Genomic DNA, 19557 nt, shown 5'->3' with positions numbered 1-19557 from the left:
TTATTACTAAAATCAATTTATAGAGAAAAATTATTTTAAATATCTATTATAATATTTTTAATTTAATTAAAAAATACGTACTCTAAAATTTTCAATCAATATTTATATACATAAATACATTAAAAAAATTAAATGGTGATATATTACTTAAATAATTTAAATATTACTTAAAACATCAAACAAAAATGAATACAGAAGTTATTTCATAAATTAAATCACTATATATGAAAAAATTAACGACAAAAATAACTAGCCCTTCATATATCACTAAAATTCTCAATGATTTCATCCCTAATTTTATCACGCAATGTCTCCATACTTATAGAACATATGTCTTGTATTTCTGAAGGTATACCAAAAACCTGGTCTGCTTCTTTGAACTATGAAATATAAATTCTTAAAAATTAAACTTTAATCAAACTTGTAAGATATGTTAATTAATTAATAAGGTGTGTGTGTATATATATATAAATATTTGTGAGATAGGGATATTTTTGACATAAAAAAATAATTTTCTACTTCTGCTTATTTTGAGACGCAAAAATTTTCTGCATCTTCTCAGAAGCAGAAAAACTGCTTCTGCTTATTTTTAAAAGCAGTTTTACAAGTTTACCAAACACCTTCTTTTTAAAAAAAGTATTTTTTTTCTCAAAATAAGTGCTTATTTTGAGAAATAAGCAATCTCAAACAAGCTATAAGATACTAAGCAGCGTCCATGTATGAAGAAGTTGATCTAAAAACAACTAATCGGGTCGTGACATATATATACATGTCAAAATGTTATTTTCTTGACTAGAGATACTAAGATACTAAGCCATTCTAGCGTCCATGTATGAAGAAGTTGATCAAGACAGTCTAAAAACAACTAATGCGTGTCGGATACTCCAAAAACAGTGCATTTTTGGAGGATCCGACACAAGTGTGGCAACAGTTTTGAATAATCTGAGCAACATAGAATATGATAGCGTTCATGAAGACATGAACTTCACAGTTTTCTAGACTTCCTAGAGAGCATGATAATTTATATCGATCAATTAACTACGCATTGATTACGAATTAGTTAGGTTCTATGCGGCTCCACCGCATCGATTCCGCTCCTTTCAGTTTTGTTTCATTCTAATAAGGTCCAAGTAATTTGTCTTCTAAAACAAACTAAGGTATTTTTTTTATAGTCTATTTAGCCAAAGTTTCAATATCACAGAAAGCGAGGAACGCTTACAAGGGAAGAGCTCGGTAATAGTTGACTGGACCAGTGAAACCAGTCTTCTCAAACTTGCTGGCAAAGTAATCCAAGCCTTCCTCAGACAACCAAGATGAAAGTGCAGCGGGAGCATCAGGGACAGCGTCTATACCTTTGCCTTTAGGAAAATAAAATGGTCCAGGACCACGGAATGTCAAAAATTTCTTATGAACAGCCTTAACACCATATGGAGAAAACTCAGCTTCAATTTCGCCCGGTACCTGCAGGGTAGTGTTTTTAGCAATCAAAATTAAATCTCACTAAACTATGCCCTTATCATACAAGGTGGTTTACGTCCATTAGATCCCTCCAAAGAGGAGCAAACTCCAGCTGTTACCGCTAAATGACAAAGCCAGGTGCGGACCCCAAACGAGTGCTGACTTTTCAACAACAGAGGCAAAGACGTCCTCTTTCAAGTCGAAGTCAAGGTAGACTAAGATTGAGTTAATATTACGGCTGTTCCAAAGAACTTTTGAATGGTATGCAACATGTTCCAAACAAATAAATGAGATATTTCTTGATCTACTTTTGCTTTTCAGAACATCTGCTTCAAATTTGCTCTGAAGACTTGATATCACTAACATAATGTTTGCAAGGTAAGAATTGTCAACAATAAACTCAATATGGTCCAACCCATCCCTGAATGGCCAGGGCTGGAGCTAGACGGGCGGAAGTTTGGCCGAAAATCACACCGTATATACAAGGCCAAATTTTCGTTTTCATGTATATATGGTAGAGGATGAATTCCTCGGTGAAAATCCTACCTCCGCCACAACTTGAATCCCGTTTGCATGGAGAGTTTAATGTGCCATGTTTCATTAAGCTTGTAGAATAGCTATCAAACACATATGACAAATTAAACAGATACACAGACAAGCACAAAGAGAACCTGAAATCTCAGAATATAATGATCTTCCCCATATAAAGCCTTAAACCACTCCACCCAATTCATGTGTGGGTTCCTTGGTGAAAAATGGACACTCAAATTCACCAACGCCTTAACTTTGTCTGGCCTAAAAAGGCATAAATGCCAAGCAATTATGGCACCCCAGTCATGAGCAACAACAAACACGTTATCTTCATTTGGATCTATGGCTTCAAGCAGTGCGGTGATAAGATCACCCACGAGGTGAAAGAGACTGAACTTTGAAATGTCATTAACAGGTGCACCTGTAGTATCACCATAACCCCTCAAGTCTGGTGCCACGGCACGGTAGCCACGTTCGGCTAAGTAGACCATTTGGTGGCGCCATGAGTACCTGTTGTGGAAGATCTTGTGTTAACTATCATTATTATGGGTTGACCCAAGCCTAGTGCTAAAGGCGAAATCAAAGAGAGATTTTCACAATGAATAAGAGAAATTGTACAATGCGAAGAATCCCCTAATTGCAATCTCATTATACAAATCTTGCGTAGTTCCTGTTATTTCCCACAATATATTCGGGTATGCAGAATCTGTATAGTAGAACAACAACTTCAACTAGTTCAAGTTTATAAAACAAGAACACAATGAAGTATACCAAATACCCTCAACACAAGATCACACTGATTCTTTCCAAGAGGTGTATTTTTTATTTTTTCTCAGAAAAATTAGATGAAACAGAAATGAATAAGACCAAGTCGTCTAAATTCACAGACTTTCCTTAAAAAATAATTTTCCTCATTGTACGCGAGGTTATGGAATCTTCCTCCCAGGATAAAATGGCCTTCAATCTGACTATAGCGGTACCTCAAATAGGCAGATTCTTAGAATGCACAGAACGTTTTTATTGATCACACAGAATATTTGTAAAGAAAAGAAGAGAGTTTTTATTCTAAAAATTTCATCTCAAAACCTGTGAATGAAACCAGGTTTATATAGCCATAACATGCCCCTTTGAAAAGGTGGCAATGGTTCAATCTAGAGGTGTGACTTTTCTAAAAATGCATGTCTGCAGTATTTATTCTTGCTGAAACAGTATACCATTTCACCAAATATTGCATCTGTTCAAAAAAGTGCATTAGTTCATTGAAGAATTGCATTTGTTAAGTCGAACCAGAAGAGCATCAGTTCGTCGAAACATAAACAGTGCATCCATTCAAAAACAACGCATCAGTTCAGTCGAAAGAGTGCATCTGTTACTTTTATTGCATGCATAAATTCAAATAAAGTTTGCCCAAAAAGATAGATCTCATCGATCGATCATTTGCCAAATCTGAATCCAAATCCGAATCAGAGCCGAGTGAGCAACGACGACGACGGTACGAGGCATCTCTTATTCCTTGCCTCACTTATCCATGTGGGAGTGTGTTTCACAATATAAACACTTTAAAGCTTCTTTCTCCCACCAATGTGGGAGAATTTAGTAAGCTTTCCTATTTTTGAGTACACTTTCCATATTAGTGTGATCTCAAGTTTTCTCTTCCACTTGGTTTTTTCCCCCATTTTTCCATTCACACTTCTTATTTACTATGAACCCAACAATCCCCCACATGAATGGGGAATGGCTATTTTTCGTAAAACTTTTACGGACAAGTATGTGATCATCAAGCAAAGACTGATTGCATCTGGATAAGTAGGTTTCCCTTTGAACTTTCCATAGTGAACATGCATCGGGTGCACTCGGTCAATTGGTAGATTTGATATCTTTGAACCATCGAACTTTAATGTACACCTAGACAACACATGTCACATAATCATCCTTTTAATGTTTATGGTTCTCATGGTTTTGTTCTTTTCAGCCATGAACACATCCTGGTTTCATGAGAGCTTAGAGAATAGGCCTTTACTAATATTTTCTTTGAAGCGGCTTCCATTTCTCCCCCACATAGGTAATTTCTAAACGTTCAATCCCGTAGATTAAACTGTTAGGTCAAATCTGTCAAATTTAGATAATCATTAAAAGACTTTTCACCTTAAGTCTTATCCTTGTTTACTATTTATTGTCTACATCATGAGAATGGGTTGGGTAATTGACAATGTTGAACCTGTCAGACACAACTTTGTTTGATCTCCTTGAACCTAGCTCTTGGGACAAGGTAGAGTTACCGCCATGCTGACTCATCCTAGGCCTTACACCCATTCCCTTGGATATTCTTTCCATTCCTTCTCTAGATAGTCCTTTTGTAAGTGGATCCAACACATTATCCTTTGACTTTACATAGTCAATAGTGATAATTCCACTAGAGAGAAGTTCCCTAACGGTATTATGTCTCCATCGTATGTGACGAGATTTACCATTATACATCATGCTCCCTGCCCTACCTATTGTCGCTTGGCTATCACAGTGTATACATATTGGTGCCACTGGCTTGGGCCAATACGAAATATCTTCCAAGAAATTCCAGAGCTATTCTGCTTCTTCACCGGCTTTATCTAATGCGATACATTCATATTCCATTGTAGAGCGAGTGATATAAGTCTGTTTGGATGATTTTTAAGAAACTGCTCCTCCACCGATAGTAAATACATATCCACTTGTGGATTTTACTTCATTCGATTCGGTGATTCAATTTGCATCACTATATCCTTCAATTATCGCAGGATATTTATTATAATATAAAGCATAGTTTTGAGTGTATTTAAGATACCCCAAAACTCTTTTCATTGCCATCCAATGAGTTTTGTTGGGATTACTTGTGTACCAACTCAATTTACTAATAGTGCATGCTATGTCTGGTCGTGTACAGTTTATTATATACATTAAACATCCCAATACTCTTACGTACTCCAATTGTGAGTCACTTTCACCTTTATTCTTTCGAAGTGTAAAGTTCACATCCAATGGAGTCTTGGCAATACCGAATTCCATATACTTGAACTTTTTAAGTACTTTTTTGATATAATGAGACTGTGACAATGCTAACCCTTGTGGAGTTCAATGGATTCTTATACCTAAGATCATATCTGTAACTCCAAGGTCTTTCATATCAAACTTGCTCTCGAGGATTTGTTTTGTTGTATTTATGTCAGAAATGTCTCTACTGATGGTTAACATAGCATCCACATATAAATAAATAATGACTTGGTGATTTGGAGTGTCTTTAATGTAAACACACATTTATCACATTCATTTATCTTGAATCTGTTTGCCAACATGGTTTGGTCAAACTTTGCATGCCATTGCTTAGGTGCTTGTTTTAGTCCATAAAGTGACTTAACAAGTTTACACACCTTATTTTATTTTTTTGGAACCACAAAACCCTTAGGTTGTTTCATGTATATTTCTTCCTCTAAATCTCCATTTAGGAAAGCGGTCTTCACATCCATTTGATGGATTTGAAGATCATATACCGCCGCCAAGGCAATTAACATTTGAATCGAGGTTATCCTTATTACTAGTGACTATGTATCAAAGTAATCAAGGCCTTCCTTCTATTTGAAGACTTTTACTACAAGTATTGCCTTGTATTTGTCAATAGTAGTATCCGCCTTCATTTTTCTTTTGAAGATCCATTTAGAACCTAAAGGTTTATTTTCGGGAGGAAGGTCAACCAATTCCGATGTATGGTTACTTAAGATTGAATCTATCTCACTATTGACTGCCTCTTTCCAAAAGGATGAGTATGATGACGACATCGCTTCTTTAAATGTTTGAGGCTCATTTTCTAAGAGAAATGTTACAAAATACGATCCAAACGAAGTTGATGTTCTTTGATGTGTACTACGTCTTGGATTTTCTTCATTATGTACATTCTCACTTGGTTCATCTCGAGGTCATTTAGATCCTTCACTAGACTGTTCATGTCTAATTTTATACGGGTGAATGTTTTCAAAGAATTCAACATTGTCTGATTCAATTACCGTATTTTCATTAATATCCAGATGTTCGGATTTATGGACCAAAAATCGACATGATTTACTACTTTTTGCATATCCTATGAACACGCAGTCCACCGTTTTAGGTCCTATCTTAACCTTCTTAGGTATAGGAACTTGAACCTTCGCTAGGCACCCCCACACTTTGAAATATTTCAAGTTGGGTTTCCTTCCGTTCCATTTTTTGTAAGAAATTTATTGTGTGTTACTATGGGGAACTCTGTTGAGTATACGATTAGCCGTAAGGATAGCATTCATCATTTTCTTCAAAGTTTGATTTTTATTTTCGCAATACTATTAGATTGAGGTGAATATGGGGACATAGTTTGATGGATTATTCCATTCTCTACAAATATTTCTGCAAAGGGAGATTCAAATTCTCCGCCCCTATCACTTCTTATCATTTTGATCTTTTTGTCTAACTGATTTTCAACTTCAGTTTTATATTGTCTAAATACATCTATTGCTTCATCCTTACTATTTAGCAAGTAAACATAACAATATCTATTGCAATCATTAATAAAAGTTATGAAATACTTTTTCGCACTACGTGATGGTGTTGACTTCATATCACAAATGTCATTGTGTATTAAGTCTAAGGGATTGGAATTCCTTTCAACGGACTTATAAGGATGCTTTGCATACTTTGATTTCACACACGTTTGACACTTTGATTTATTGCACTCAAAGTTTGGTAAAACTTCTAAGTTAATCAGTTTTTGTAATGTTTTGTAATTAACATGGCCTAAACGTTCATGCCATAAATCATAAGACTTAAGCAAATAAGAAGAATTTGAACTTTTGTTTATTTCAACCGTCATTACATTCATCTTATAAAGGCCTTCAGTCAAATAGCCTTTCACTACATACATTTCTCCTTTGCTAATTACAATTTTTTTAGAAACGGTTACACATTTGAATCCGTTCTTATCTAGGAGTGAAACAGAAATTAAGTTCCTACATAACTCCGGAACATATAACACATTTTTCAATGTCAAGACCTTGCCGGAAGTCATCTTTAAGCAAATTTTTCCTGTTCCCTCCACCTTAGCAGTAGCGGAGTTAGCCATGTAGATCATTTCTTCTTCTTGCGCCGGATCAAATGACGAAAACAACTCCTTGTTGGCATATACATGGCGGGTGGCACCAGAACCCATTCACCATTCACGAGGATTCCCCATCAAGTTGCATTCTAAGAACATAGCACATAGATCATTGCATTCTTTGTTGGATTCAATCATATTTGTTTGATCCTTCTTCTTGCCTTTCTTTGGGGCACGACAATCTGTGGACTTGTGGCCAATCTTGCCATAGTTGAAGTATTTTTCCTTGAACTTTTTCTTGGGTTGATTGCTTTCTTGTTTAGCTTTCTTCTTTTTCTTGGAATAGTTTTGGTAATCTTCTATAATATGTGCTCCATTAATTGTAGAATTCCCCTTTGACCTTCTTTCGGCAGCTTTATTGTCCTCTTCAATACGAAGTCGGACAATAACATCTTCAATAGTCATCTCCTTTCATTTATGCTTTAAGTAGTTTTTGAAGTCTTTCCATAAAGGTGGTAGCTTCTCAACTATCGCTGCTACTTGGAAAGCATCATTCATAATTAAACCTATAAAACAGTTTATGTGAGTATTAAGAACATTTTTAATTTGTTCAACTAAGGTATTTTTCAAAGATATTGTAACACCCTGCATTTCGGGCTAGAACGAAAACTGTCATTTCTACGCATTGATATTCCAAAAGCCATAAATCCTATGCAAATTTTGTATGTTGATATATTATGTAGTGTGGGAACCTATTTGATCATGAATTGATATCATAGAGGTCCTCTAGTTGAAAGCTTTCCTATAGTTTGAGTTTTAGTAAGCGTCGAAATTTGGGTCAACTTCAATCAACAATAAATCCTTCTATATGACGAACTGTATGGGATACTATATATCAAATGAAATCTCTTCAAATTAGCTATCCAACGATACTAAATTCATCCAAATCTGATACCCAAGCAAAAATTTATGACCATTTTTGTGACTGAGATAGTAGCATTGCGCGATTAGCATGCGACGCACGCTCTGTCGCACGCACCCAATTTCCGAGTCCTGTTTTCATGTTTTTGAGGGCAAAAGTGGTATTTTTCACCCCCTATTCAGCCATAACATGGGACTAAATCTCCCAAACACCAAAATAAGGTCATTCTCTCTCAAAATCACCAAGAACACTTCTTAGGGTTTCAACTCAAAGATCAAAATATCTTAAGATTTCACCATGGGTTTTCAATAATTCTTCGAGATTCAAAATCCCCATTGCGAGGGCTACAAGAAGCACCCATCAATTTTTCGAATAACATCCCTAAAGCATGAGTTCATTCAAGAGTCATAAATTAAGGTATGTGGGGTTTTCCTAAAATTTCATGGGCAAAGAAACCATCTTTAATTCATGCTAACAGTTTAGAAATCATTATTTTTAAGAAAGGGGTTTTGAATTTACGATTACTAGCATGTTTTTAGAAGCCTTGATCAGTATTGTTTTGGTTTTTACACCTTCCCCCGAATTGATTTGAAACTTTCTATATATCTATGTATGTGTTTAAGGATGAATATACAATTGAGAGCATGAATCCTACAGAATCCCTCTCTTGTTATGATTTTCCCCATTTTTTATATGATATAAATTGTGTTTGAAATGTCTTGATTATTGCTATGACTTGAATATGATTTTGAATCCAAAAGAGAGGGTTGTGCATGTTGATAAACGCTGAATACACTTTTAATGAAAGAATTGCATGTTTGCCAAAAATACATGACCACCACATGATTATTGAAAGAATGAAAACCTTAGCATGGTTTTGACTTGTGCTTTCGGAACGTGAAATTTCCTATACTATTTGCATGCTTGGGTGGTCTGAATTATTTTTTAATTAAAGAATCATACATGGTACAATATGGCTCAGAAATAGGACTTGCAAGTCTTGGTGTGACGACACCAACTCAGTTAAAGCTATAGTAATTCAGAACAGAATAAAACACATGTTTGAAATCAGATTTTCAGATTATGAATTTAGAAAGATGCATATTTAGAAATGTTTTAAAAATGGGCTTAAAGAGATTTAGATGATTACCCGAAGAAAGTACGAGTTGAAAGATTCTATGCTATAAATCGTGATTTGCCGACACGGGATTATGGTACCATGCTTTGTGATCTTGTGTACCTTGATTCATGTCATCCCAAATTGGGACTATGGTTAGGAGCCCTGCTTTGTGATCTTGTGCACTACCATGACATGTTGATTTGATTGGGTATTTTGGCACCCTGCTGTGTGATCTTGCGTGTCCCCCTTATAGATACTCCAATCCTTGCGACAAACTTGGATTGGGGGCTTGACCACCGAGTCAAGGGCAAATTCCATATAGCCCGTGGAATTATAGATTGTAGGGCGTACCATCTAGCTCAGAAGTAAGACAAAGATGAGTCATGGTTTCAAAGAAATGTTTCAAAGTCTTTAAAATGTGCCTATGTGTTTTCATATATTATATGTAAAATTATTTTTATGAATTGCTCTCGATTATATTATATATATAAATACATTATTTTGGATTGCTCTGCGTACTAGTACATCTGTATTGACCCCCCCTCCAGGTTTTAAGGCTCAGTCTAAGGGTTCAGAAAAGCAGTAGATTATATCAGACAGAGTTGCAGTGTCTAGTTGGTGAGCCTTCTTTATTCCAGAAGGCCTGTTACTTTCAGACGACTATTATTAGACATGGTTTTTGGTCTACTGAGGGCCTTGTCCTAGTTTTCAGATTGTGTTAGAAATCATATAGTAGAGATTTCGCAGACTGAGTCAGATGTTGTTTAGATATTGTTGGCGTTTTCCTTCATTGTTAAACTAATTTTAGAGTATGACCATGTTTTCGTATTCGATTTATAATTCCACATTTTCCTTTTATTATATGAATGTTGTGCATGATTACCAGATAGAGTAGGACGTTCGGGCTTTCATGGGTTGGATATCCATCACTGCCAGGCCCTAGTTTGGGTCGTGACAGATATACCTTCTGCTGGGAGATCATATATGATGACTTGCAACTCCTGTACTTGAGAGACAACAGATTTGCTATCTATCATTTTGAAGTCCAGGAACCGTGCAACAAGAAATTTCTTAATTCCCGCATCCTCCGTATTATATTTTCGTTCAAGTTCCCCCCACAGTTTCTTTGATGTCTTGGTTCCACTATAAACATTGTAGAGGTCGTCTTGGAGACCACTCAGCATATAATTCCTACAAAGGAAGTCCGAATGTTTCCAAGCTTCTACAATAATGAAGCGGTCTTTGTCCGAGGTTCCCTCGGGCACCTTAGGAGCGTCTTCGCTAGTGAACTATTGCAGACATAAAGTGGTGAGGTAAAAGAACATCTTTTGCTGCTACCGCTTGAAGTCAATGCCCGAAAATTTTCTGGGCTTCTCCGCCGGTGTCATTGTTGGCGGAGCATTTGTGCGGCTTGATGAAGCAATATTGTTTGCCCCCACATTCGTAGCCACATCATGCATTTGACTTTTAGTTGTCATTTTTTGTGTCACCACAAGACAAAACTTAGTAATTTTTCAGAATACTATTTATAAAGTTAAATAACTTAAAAACTCTCTTCTTGTTTCTAGTTAACGATGAAGTTTTTATTACTTTGAATTGTCAACCGAGTGAACCTTAACTTGTGATGAAGATTTTATGTCTTCTAATCACTAGTTAATATCAAGCGGAGTAGAAAGCTTATGCTTTAATCTCCAAAAACAACAATACAGATTCTGTAAAAATTTATTCCTTAAGATTGTTATTTCCCACATTATATTCGGGTACGCAGAATTTGTATAGTAGAACAACAAATTCAACTGGTTCAAGTTTATAAAACAAGAACACAATGAAGTATATCAAATACCCTCAACACAAGATCACAATGATCTTTCCAAGAGGTGTATTTTTTTTATTTTTTCTCAGAAAAATTAGATGAAACAAAAATGAATAAGACCAAGTCATCCGAATTCATGGACTTTCCTTAAGGAATAATTCCCCTCACTGTACCCGAGGTTATGGAATCTTCCTCCCAAGATAAAATGACCTTCAATCCGACTATAGCGGTACCTCAAATAGGAGGATTCTTCAAACGCACAGAACACTTTTATTGATCACACAAAATATTTGTAAAGAAAAGAAGAGAGTTTTTATTTTGAAAATTTTATCTCAAAACCTGTGAATGAAACCAGGTTTATATAGCCATAACATGCCCCTTTGAATAGGTGGCAATGGTTCAATCTAGAAGTGTGACTTTTCTGAAAATGCATGTCTGCAGTATTTATTCTTGATGAAACAGTATACCATTTCACCAAACATTGCACCTGTTCAAAATAGTGCATTACTTCATTGAAGAATTGCATCTGTTCAGTCGAACCAGAAACAACATATCAGTTCAGGAAGAGCATTAGTTTGTCGAAATAGAAAAAGTGCATCCGTTAAAAAAACAACGCATCAGTTCAGTCGAAACAGTGTATCTGTTACTGTTACTACATGCATATAAATGGAGGTCCGAAACTGCAGAAAACATTTTACTGCATTTTTCCTTGGCATTCTTCGGAATTCAAATAAAGTTTGTCCAAAAAGATAGATCTCATCGATCGATCATTTGCCAAATCCAAATCCAAATCCGAGTCGAGCGATCGACGACGGCACGAGGCATCTATTATTCCTTGCCTCACTTATCCATGTGGGAGTGTGTTTCACAATATAAATGCTTTAAAGCTTCTTTCTCCCACCAATGTGAGAGAATTTAGTAAGCTTTCCTATTTTTTAGTACACTTTCCATATTGGTGTGATCTCAAGTTTTCTCTTCCACTTGGTTTTTTTCCCCACTTTTCCATTCACACTTCTTATTTACTATGAACTCAACAGTTCCAAATCCTACAAGAAGTAAAAAGAGAAGACCAATGCAAAAATCATCCAGCGTTCACGCAGAGTCCAAAAAGGGCCACATCCCAATGGGTATAATGTAGAAAGCTTACTACCTAATGAAGCATCATTGGTCTGCTTATACGACTCAAATCCGTGATTTATACATTATAGAGTGAAAACGTTCTTGTTACTAAAGCCCTTTCAGAATCCTACAACAAGTGAATTTCCAAATCTTAAGATCATCAATTAACTAACTAGCACACAATCAAAGCAAAGAGAGAAGAAAAACAAATAGCATAAAATTTAACGACATGTAGCTAAACCTAATTTACAAGTTCATCATATTTACAATTTCATCATACAAAGTTTTTATTTTTTAAGCACTCACGATCCTTAAATCCTGCTCCGCCACTGTCTAGAAACAGAATAAACGGTATGCAAACTTTACTTTTACCTCATTGTGGATGTGGATCAAGATAGAAACAGTTTGATGAGAATGAGTGTGCAAACTTTACTTTTACCTCACTGTGGATGTGGATCAAGATAGAAACAGTTTGATGAGAATGAGTGTGCAAACTTTACTTTTACCTCACTGTGGATGTGTATCAAGATAGAAACAGTTTGAGGAGAATGAGTGAGTTTTAACCGCTGCAATCTATTTTCTTCCAATCATAATATACGATTTGTTTTATGGATATTGCACATATCCATCACAAAATTATTGTGACGATTTCATGAGACTTTATCAAATAACTAGTTACCAATACAATTGTATTAACTAGTCAACAATCAAAAAACAATACCACAACCTAGTCTATAATTCTTTTAAGTTAAACTAACCATCATGTGATAAAGTTAACTTTCAACAACACAATCAAAACAAATGACAATGATACAATGACACAATCAAAACTTCAAACGAAGGACTTTTCAAACCAAGGACTTCTCAATAAAACTAATGGTCTAAAGCCAAATTTTAATGTGAGGCCTTAAAATTATACGTATACCTAATAAAAAAAATATTAATGTTGTTTTTTTTCATAATTATCATTTTTAGTGTACTATTATATTTCACATAGTAATATTATTATTTATAATAATACGAATTGATTTAAGTTAACAATACATTAACCATACGTTTCCAATATATTTTCTGGGATATTATTGTAAACATATTATTTTTCTATAATCTACAATCTATAATCTATAATCTATAATATATTAAAAGTCTGAAGGTCATTTGAACTTTTTTCCCTTCATTAAAAGGTTCCGCAATAGACAAAATCATCTTTTTCCTTTTTCCTCTAATTATTATTTTATTAAATTAAGAAATCCTAAAATACATAGGAAAAATCTTGATTAAATAATATATGGAAAGAAATAAAGAATCCTAAAATACATAAAATATAAACATGGGAAGATATTAAGAATCCTAAAATATATATAAATCATCCTATACAAAGAGTTTCATTGTACTCATGCCTACAAACAGAAAACACCCAACGGTTGATCTTCTAAGAAGTAATTCCTTTTAGTAGCAATTTTTTTTTTTTTGTAATTATAAGCACGATATTTTGAGATTTTGCTTGAGTTATTGTAGTGCACAGAACTTAATTTCTTCTAACAGAGAGTATTTGAAAAAGTACACTGATTAGTTTGTTGACTGGACATGAAAAAGTACACTGATTTATTGTGATGACTGGACTTGAACGTAGTAACAAATCTATTTTTATTTGACCGGAAAGATCTTATAGTAGATCTTTACATTGACTTATAAGGTTTTTCTATTTATATAATCTGTTAATTTGTTTCGGCAAACATTATCTAAATATTAAAAGACTTGGAGTCACGAAATTGGAGAAGCAAAAATTGATTGTTTCTTTATTATTGAGTGACTACTAGATGGAAGAGTGCAAAAGAAGTTTTTGAATTAGAGAAAAATTGTGAGGTGAAACAAATAATAACTTTATATCTTGCAAAAGAAGTTCACGAGTTTAACTTGGCCGAAACACTTCCAAAGTTTTATTGCAATTCGAATTTTCTTGTGTTTAAATTAATATACATGCATTTTGGTTGTCTAATTTCTACCTTTTCATAGAATTGGGTAAGAGCCGAAAGCAGTCCTAATGTGTAGATGCTAAACAACAAAAAATTCAATCAATATTTTTAACAATTGACATACTTTTTATATCTTAAGCGATTTTATAAAATTGAACTCGATAAATCGAAATACACGCGCGAGGCGCGTACACCTAAACTAGTTATTATAAAAATTTAAGTAGTTTAATTCAAAGTTTTAAAATACTTCTATTGAATAGTGATAATATTTTTTAGTACATTCAATATTGTCAAAAAAGAAAATAAAGTTATAAAACTAACAATAAAATTTATTAAAAATCTTTTGATGTCATGAAATTTTGAGGGGTTAAAACAAAGGTTTTACTAGTCTCGCACTTGAGTCACCCTGGTTAAACCTATAACAGTAATAGGTTTCCCAAACCTACTAAATCTAACAAAATTAAGATTTTTCTTTTATTGAACATAGTGCCTCGACTAACTCGACTAAATCAATAGAATAACTCCCACCTCCCACCAGCAACAGATATATAAACATAATTATGACTTACAAAGTTCAAGATTCAAGAAAATAATACCAGAGTTCAGCGAAACCATGTATGAAGAGGACTGTTGGACCTTGGCCTAATTCTGCTACATGCATATTTATGCCATTTACAGCTACCATTTTGTGCTCTATCTTCTCCATTTTGCTTCACTTTTTTTTTTTTTTTGCCACTTTGTATTTTATTTCTTGAGTCTTCTCTCTTTGGTAAACTTATGGGTTTTTGTTAATCTTTTTTTGGTAGCAAAATGTGGACTATATATTGTGACATGTAACTATAACAAATATCAGAATTCAGACATGATTCTGTTGTGGTGTCAATATCGCTATGAAGTGATATCATTGATAGCATCAATAATATTTTAAGTTTTCAAAAGGCTGAATCGCATTGAATATGGAACGAAGAATGCTAAAAAATTTATCAGCATTAGGTAGGGCATTTACAAAAAGTATTATAATATTATTGTCATTAACAATTCCTATTAAAAAATATAATTTAATGACAATTAAGTTACTGTGGTGTTACTGTTTATTCTGATTGAACATCTAAATACATGATAAATTATTTTTATTTAGACGATTATTACATGGATAATTTAATTAGTTGAACATAACAATTCTTTTAACTAAGGGGTTTAAAGTTGAAAATATGTCTGCTATATGTACATGAAAAATAATTTTAAACATGTATATATAGTATAATTTTTCGCCGAAGGGGATTTGGATGAACCCCCTTACTATTAGCTGGCTCTGCCACTGGTCTTAGCAACATATACCTTCAACGATAAAAATGGTATTCGGATTAATTTGTATGTATGTTTAATACTGACGTAATATATAAATGTATTTTTTAAATTGGATTTAATTTTCATTACTCTCTCCAACTTTATGTGCGCACAAGTAGACATTTAAACTTGTATAAAGTTGAACAAGTACATGCATGTGTCCTATGTGACATCTTATATGGCCAAGTCATGTCTTACATGGCATTCTACGTGTATTATGCCACATAAAACACATGTGTCTATTTGTTCAACTTTATGCTAGTTTAAGTGTCTGCTTGTGCGCATTCAAAGTTAGAGGTCATCAGGGGCGGACCTACGTGGTTGCCAGGGTTAACCCGAACCCCCTCGACAAAAAATTACATTTTATATATAAGGTAGACAATCTCTCTATATATGTACATATATTAATTTTGAACCACCTAAAATAAGGCAGTGAGATAACTCGGTGGTATTATGTGCACTTCGTGGGGCGCGTACTTCAGCCCACAAATTTATCCTGTGGCTTTTACAGTTGCTATTCATTAAATGTACTATACATCTCTTATTATTAAAAAATAAATAAAAAAATGACACTAGGTGCTGCTATATAAAAAAGACTTTACAATAAAGTTAAAACAAAAAAATCAACAAAAAATTGTATTTTATTAACTTTTTCACACATTTATATTTTTATTTTTTGAACCTCGTAAAAAAAATTCCTGAATCCATCACTAGAGATCATAGTTGTGAACTGATGTCACGTAAAAAAGCATACTTATGTATTATGCCTTTAATATTTTACTAAGGATTTGTTAAGTTTACAATCAAATTATACAATTCTTACGATTCATGAATGGTACTCTTTTTGGTTTCAATTAATGAGACATAACTCTAACTTGAGAATCAAAAGTTTTGATTTTGATCATCTTCGAGCATGAAAACTTTAAATTTTTTAAATAAAATTTACATATTTTTCTAAGAAAATACTCATTCTATCTCATTTTATATGGTGAAATTCGGAATACGAGGGGTCACAATTATTTGATTCTTAAACGAATTGAAAAGTCCTTTTTGATATTTCAAGGAGACATCTAGAAAGTGTTGCTAGTCAGTTTGATCATGAACTAATTTGAACTTAGATTCTTCAGTAAACAATTTAACATTTAATAATTATATAATATCAAAAAAATTACAATACTTAATAATTTAAAATATTTTTTAAAAAATTATGATATAACTAGGGTTTTCCCTTCATAAATACCGAAAACAACATAAAAGTACATACCTAAATAACTGTAAATTTGATGAAGTGGTAAACACTATTTGATTTTTCATAAAAGATTTCGAACGAGCACTCAATATGAAATCACCTTTGATTTGGCCTGAAAACAGTCCGTTCGGGTTGTTTTACCCGTTTGACCTGCCAAACGGCCCCCGCGACCCACACTCCCCCACTCCTCAGCCTGCCGGGAGCCTTCGTTCGATTTTTGGCCAAAGTACGCTCACGCCCCGGTTGTCCCACCCACGAACTCAATGGCACAATTGAATTTTCTATTCGAGGTTATTTCGACCAACTGTGGGTCCCACACCCAAATTTTTAGTTTCTCAATTTTTTGATCAATAGGTCGAAATGAGCCAGAGTGATTTGGGACCCGAGCCAAAGGTCTATCTAGCCTAAAATCGATATTCCAGAGCTGCTGGTGCAGTCAGAATTTTCATACGAGGTCATTTTACTCAAGTTTTTTGCCTGGTGGCCATTTGGAACCATCAAAGATTTCAAAATAGGAAATTGTCTCTAAAAATAAATAAATTGTCTGATAATCGACCTGTCGGTCCCAACCAGTGGTAAATGACTTGGGGCAGCTATGTAAAAGATATAACGACAAAAATAAGGAGAAATATGAAAAATAACCTAAAGGGTCATTACAAATGCGTCGTCAGGGGACTGACCGAGAAGTTTTGCCAAAAGAATTTCCCAAAGCCTGATCTCACACCCTGAACCATGGTCTAACACCCATTGAAAGTTGTAAAAAACATGCAATTCCTTCAATTTCACCCATCTAACTTGGAAAATGACTCTTTTGCCTACTGGGATAATGCTTATACAACAAAAGTATGCTAGTGATCTTGTTGCTACGGCTGGTCTTACTGATGACAAGGTTGTATACACCCCAATAGAAATTAATACGAAATATAAGGAGGCTGATGGCGAACCATTCAATGATCCCACATTGTATCGACAGTTGGTGGGATCATTAGTTTATCTCACTATGACAAGGCCAGACATCTCATATGCGGTATAAGTTCTAAGTTAATTTGTAGATAATCCTTACCATATACATCACACTGCATTACTTCGTGCCATTCGGTATGTCCGTGGTTCTATGAATCAAGGTGTTCTCTTCTATTCAGATTTTCCTATAAATATTAAGGGATATACTGATACGGCTGGTTTTCCCTATTCTCCTCGTTCCGTTACTGGTTGGTCCATGTTTCTAGGCACATCCTTGTTATCTTGGAAATGTAAGAAACAATCTCGTACGTCTAAATCATCTACGGAGGCCGAGTATTGAGCTATGTTGGCATCAAGTTCAGAAATTATTTGGCTATACCGTCTATTATCTAAGCTTGGTGTTGCAATTATATCTCCTACAGTGATACATGCTGATAACACTAGTGCGATTAAAATATCCACAAATCTTGTGCAACAAGAAAACACAAAGCATATAGAGGTGGACTGTCATTATATTCGGGAACTAGTTGCTGACCGTGTTATCACTCTACAACACATTTCTTCTCATGATCAACTTGCCAATTTGTTCACAAAGGCTATGACACGCGCACGACATAGCAATCTTAGCTCCAAATTGCAACTGTGTAATCACCGATATCAAGTTGAGGGGGATGTTAGGCAATAGTATAATTGTATCGAAAGAATATTCTCTTTGCTAGAATTTATTATGATTGTGTAGTTATAACAATATATATTCTTTCCTAGAATAGAACTCTAACCTACATTTTGTAGACAAGTAATTTTGTCCCGTCAAAAATAATTTTTACTCCTTTATCACGCACTTTAACCTCATCTTATAAGAAAAACAAATAAAATAACCACTTTATTTTATTTATTTATTTATTATCTTTTTCTTTATCCAAATAACAAATCCCAATCAATTTTGTCTTCTTTTTAAAACCTCCCAACAACCCTTCCAATTAAAAGACAACACCTCACCTACCCAATACCACCTCAACACCTCCTTCTCACGTGACCCCCCCCCCCCCCCCTTTTTTTTTCTTGTCCACAAAGGAAATACACATAGGGCTTCCAGGAAATTTCCCATTGGACATCACTGACCCCACAGGTCCCCTTGCCATTTTTCTTTTCATTTTTTGGGAGATATATAGAGAGAGTGCACGAAAAAGAAGGTGGGGGGGGGGGGGGGGGATCACAAGAATAGACAGAAAAGAAATCTTAGGCTCTTCTTATTCTTTCCTGAAAACCACCATAGACACACCTCCATTTTCTTTTCCATTCTTTCTTACTCTCACCATCATCATCATATCATCTTCTCCATGAAGAGAAATATCAAAAAAAAAAAAAAAAAAAAAAAAAAAAAAAAAAGAAACCTTCGATTCTTCTACACTAAAACCGCGCACACACACACAGTGAGGTGGCGAGAAGAGAGTAGATCGAAAGAAAGAGAGTAGCAGAGAGAGAGAGATTCTGGGTTGAGAGCTCCGGCAAGTTTGCCGAAATCAACCTCGAGTTCGCATATCAGTTTCTTTCTCGTTTTTCAATAGACCTCTCCTCAAAATCGCTCAAAAACTCATTTTATTTTCCTTTGATTTTTGGACAAAACCTGTTCTTTGTTCACTGTTTTGGTTGTCATGTCTTTGTTCACTCATCAGAGCTTAGGTCATACAATTTCTTTAGCGGCTATTGGACCGTTGAAGCCTTGGTTTAGTCTGTTTTGGTGATTCATTTTCGAACTCAGGTTGCGGGGTTCATTGATTCTCATTTCGGGTTTTGGGTTTGATTTTCATTCGTATTGACCTGTCTATTGAGATCAGTTTGGAATCAAAATCGGAGTTTGTCGCTGTTGAGGTTCTCCATTCGAGTATTTTGGTCTTCAGATTTCTTTATTATCATACAAGAACGTTTTATCGAGGTCCATTTCTTTAACCCGTCTCCCCGTTCTT

The 19557-nt window shown here is 34.6% G+C and overlaps 1 protein-coding gene across 1 annotated transcript; it reads right to left on the bottom strand.

The window, feature by feature from the left end:
- Window positions 1-1150: 1150 nt before the first annotated feature.
- On the bottom strand, window positions 1151-14991 carry LOC107849792 (epoxide hydrolase A). Its single transcript, XM_047412786.1, has 3 exons — window positions 14628-14991; window positions 2130-2499; window positions 1151-1461 (listed from the first exon to the last, which is right to left on the bottom strand). The coding sequence occupies exons 1-3, from the start codon at window positions 14735-14737 to the stop codon at window positions 1216-1218; spliced, it is 726 nt and encodes a 241-aa protein (XP_047268742.1). The 5' UTR covers window positions 14738-14991; the 3' UTR covers window positions 1151-1215.
- Between the last annotated feature and the right edge of the window lie 4566 nt (window positions 14992-19557).

The sequence above is a fragment of the Capsicum annuum genome, chromosome 5, assembly GCF_002878395.1.
Source record: "Capsicum annuum cultivar UCD-10X-F1 chromosome 5, UCD10Xv1.1, whole genome shotgun sequence".
Taxonomy (NCBI): Eukaryota; Viridiplantae; Streptophyta; class Magnoliopsida; order Solanales; family Solanaceae; genus Capsicum; species Capsicum annuum.
Note: the sequence above shows the minus strand (reverse complement) of the source record. Positions and strands in the feature narration are given on the sequence as shown.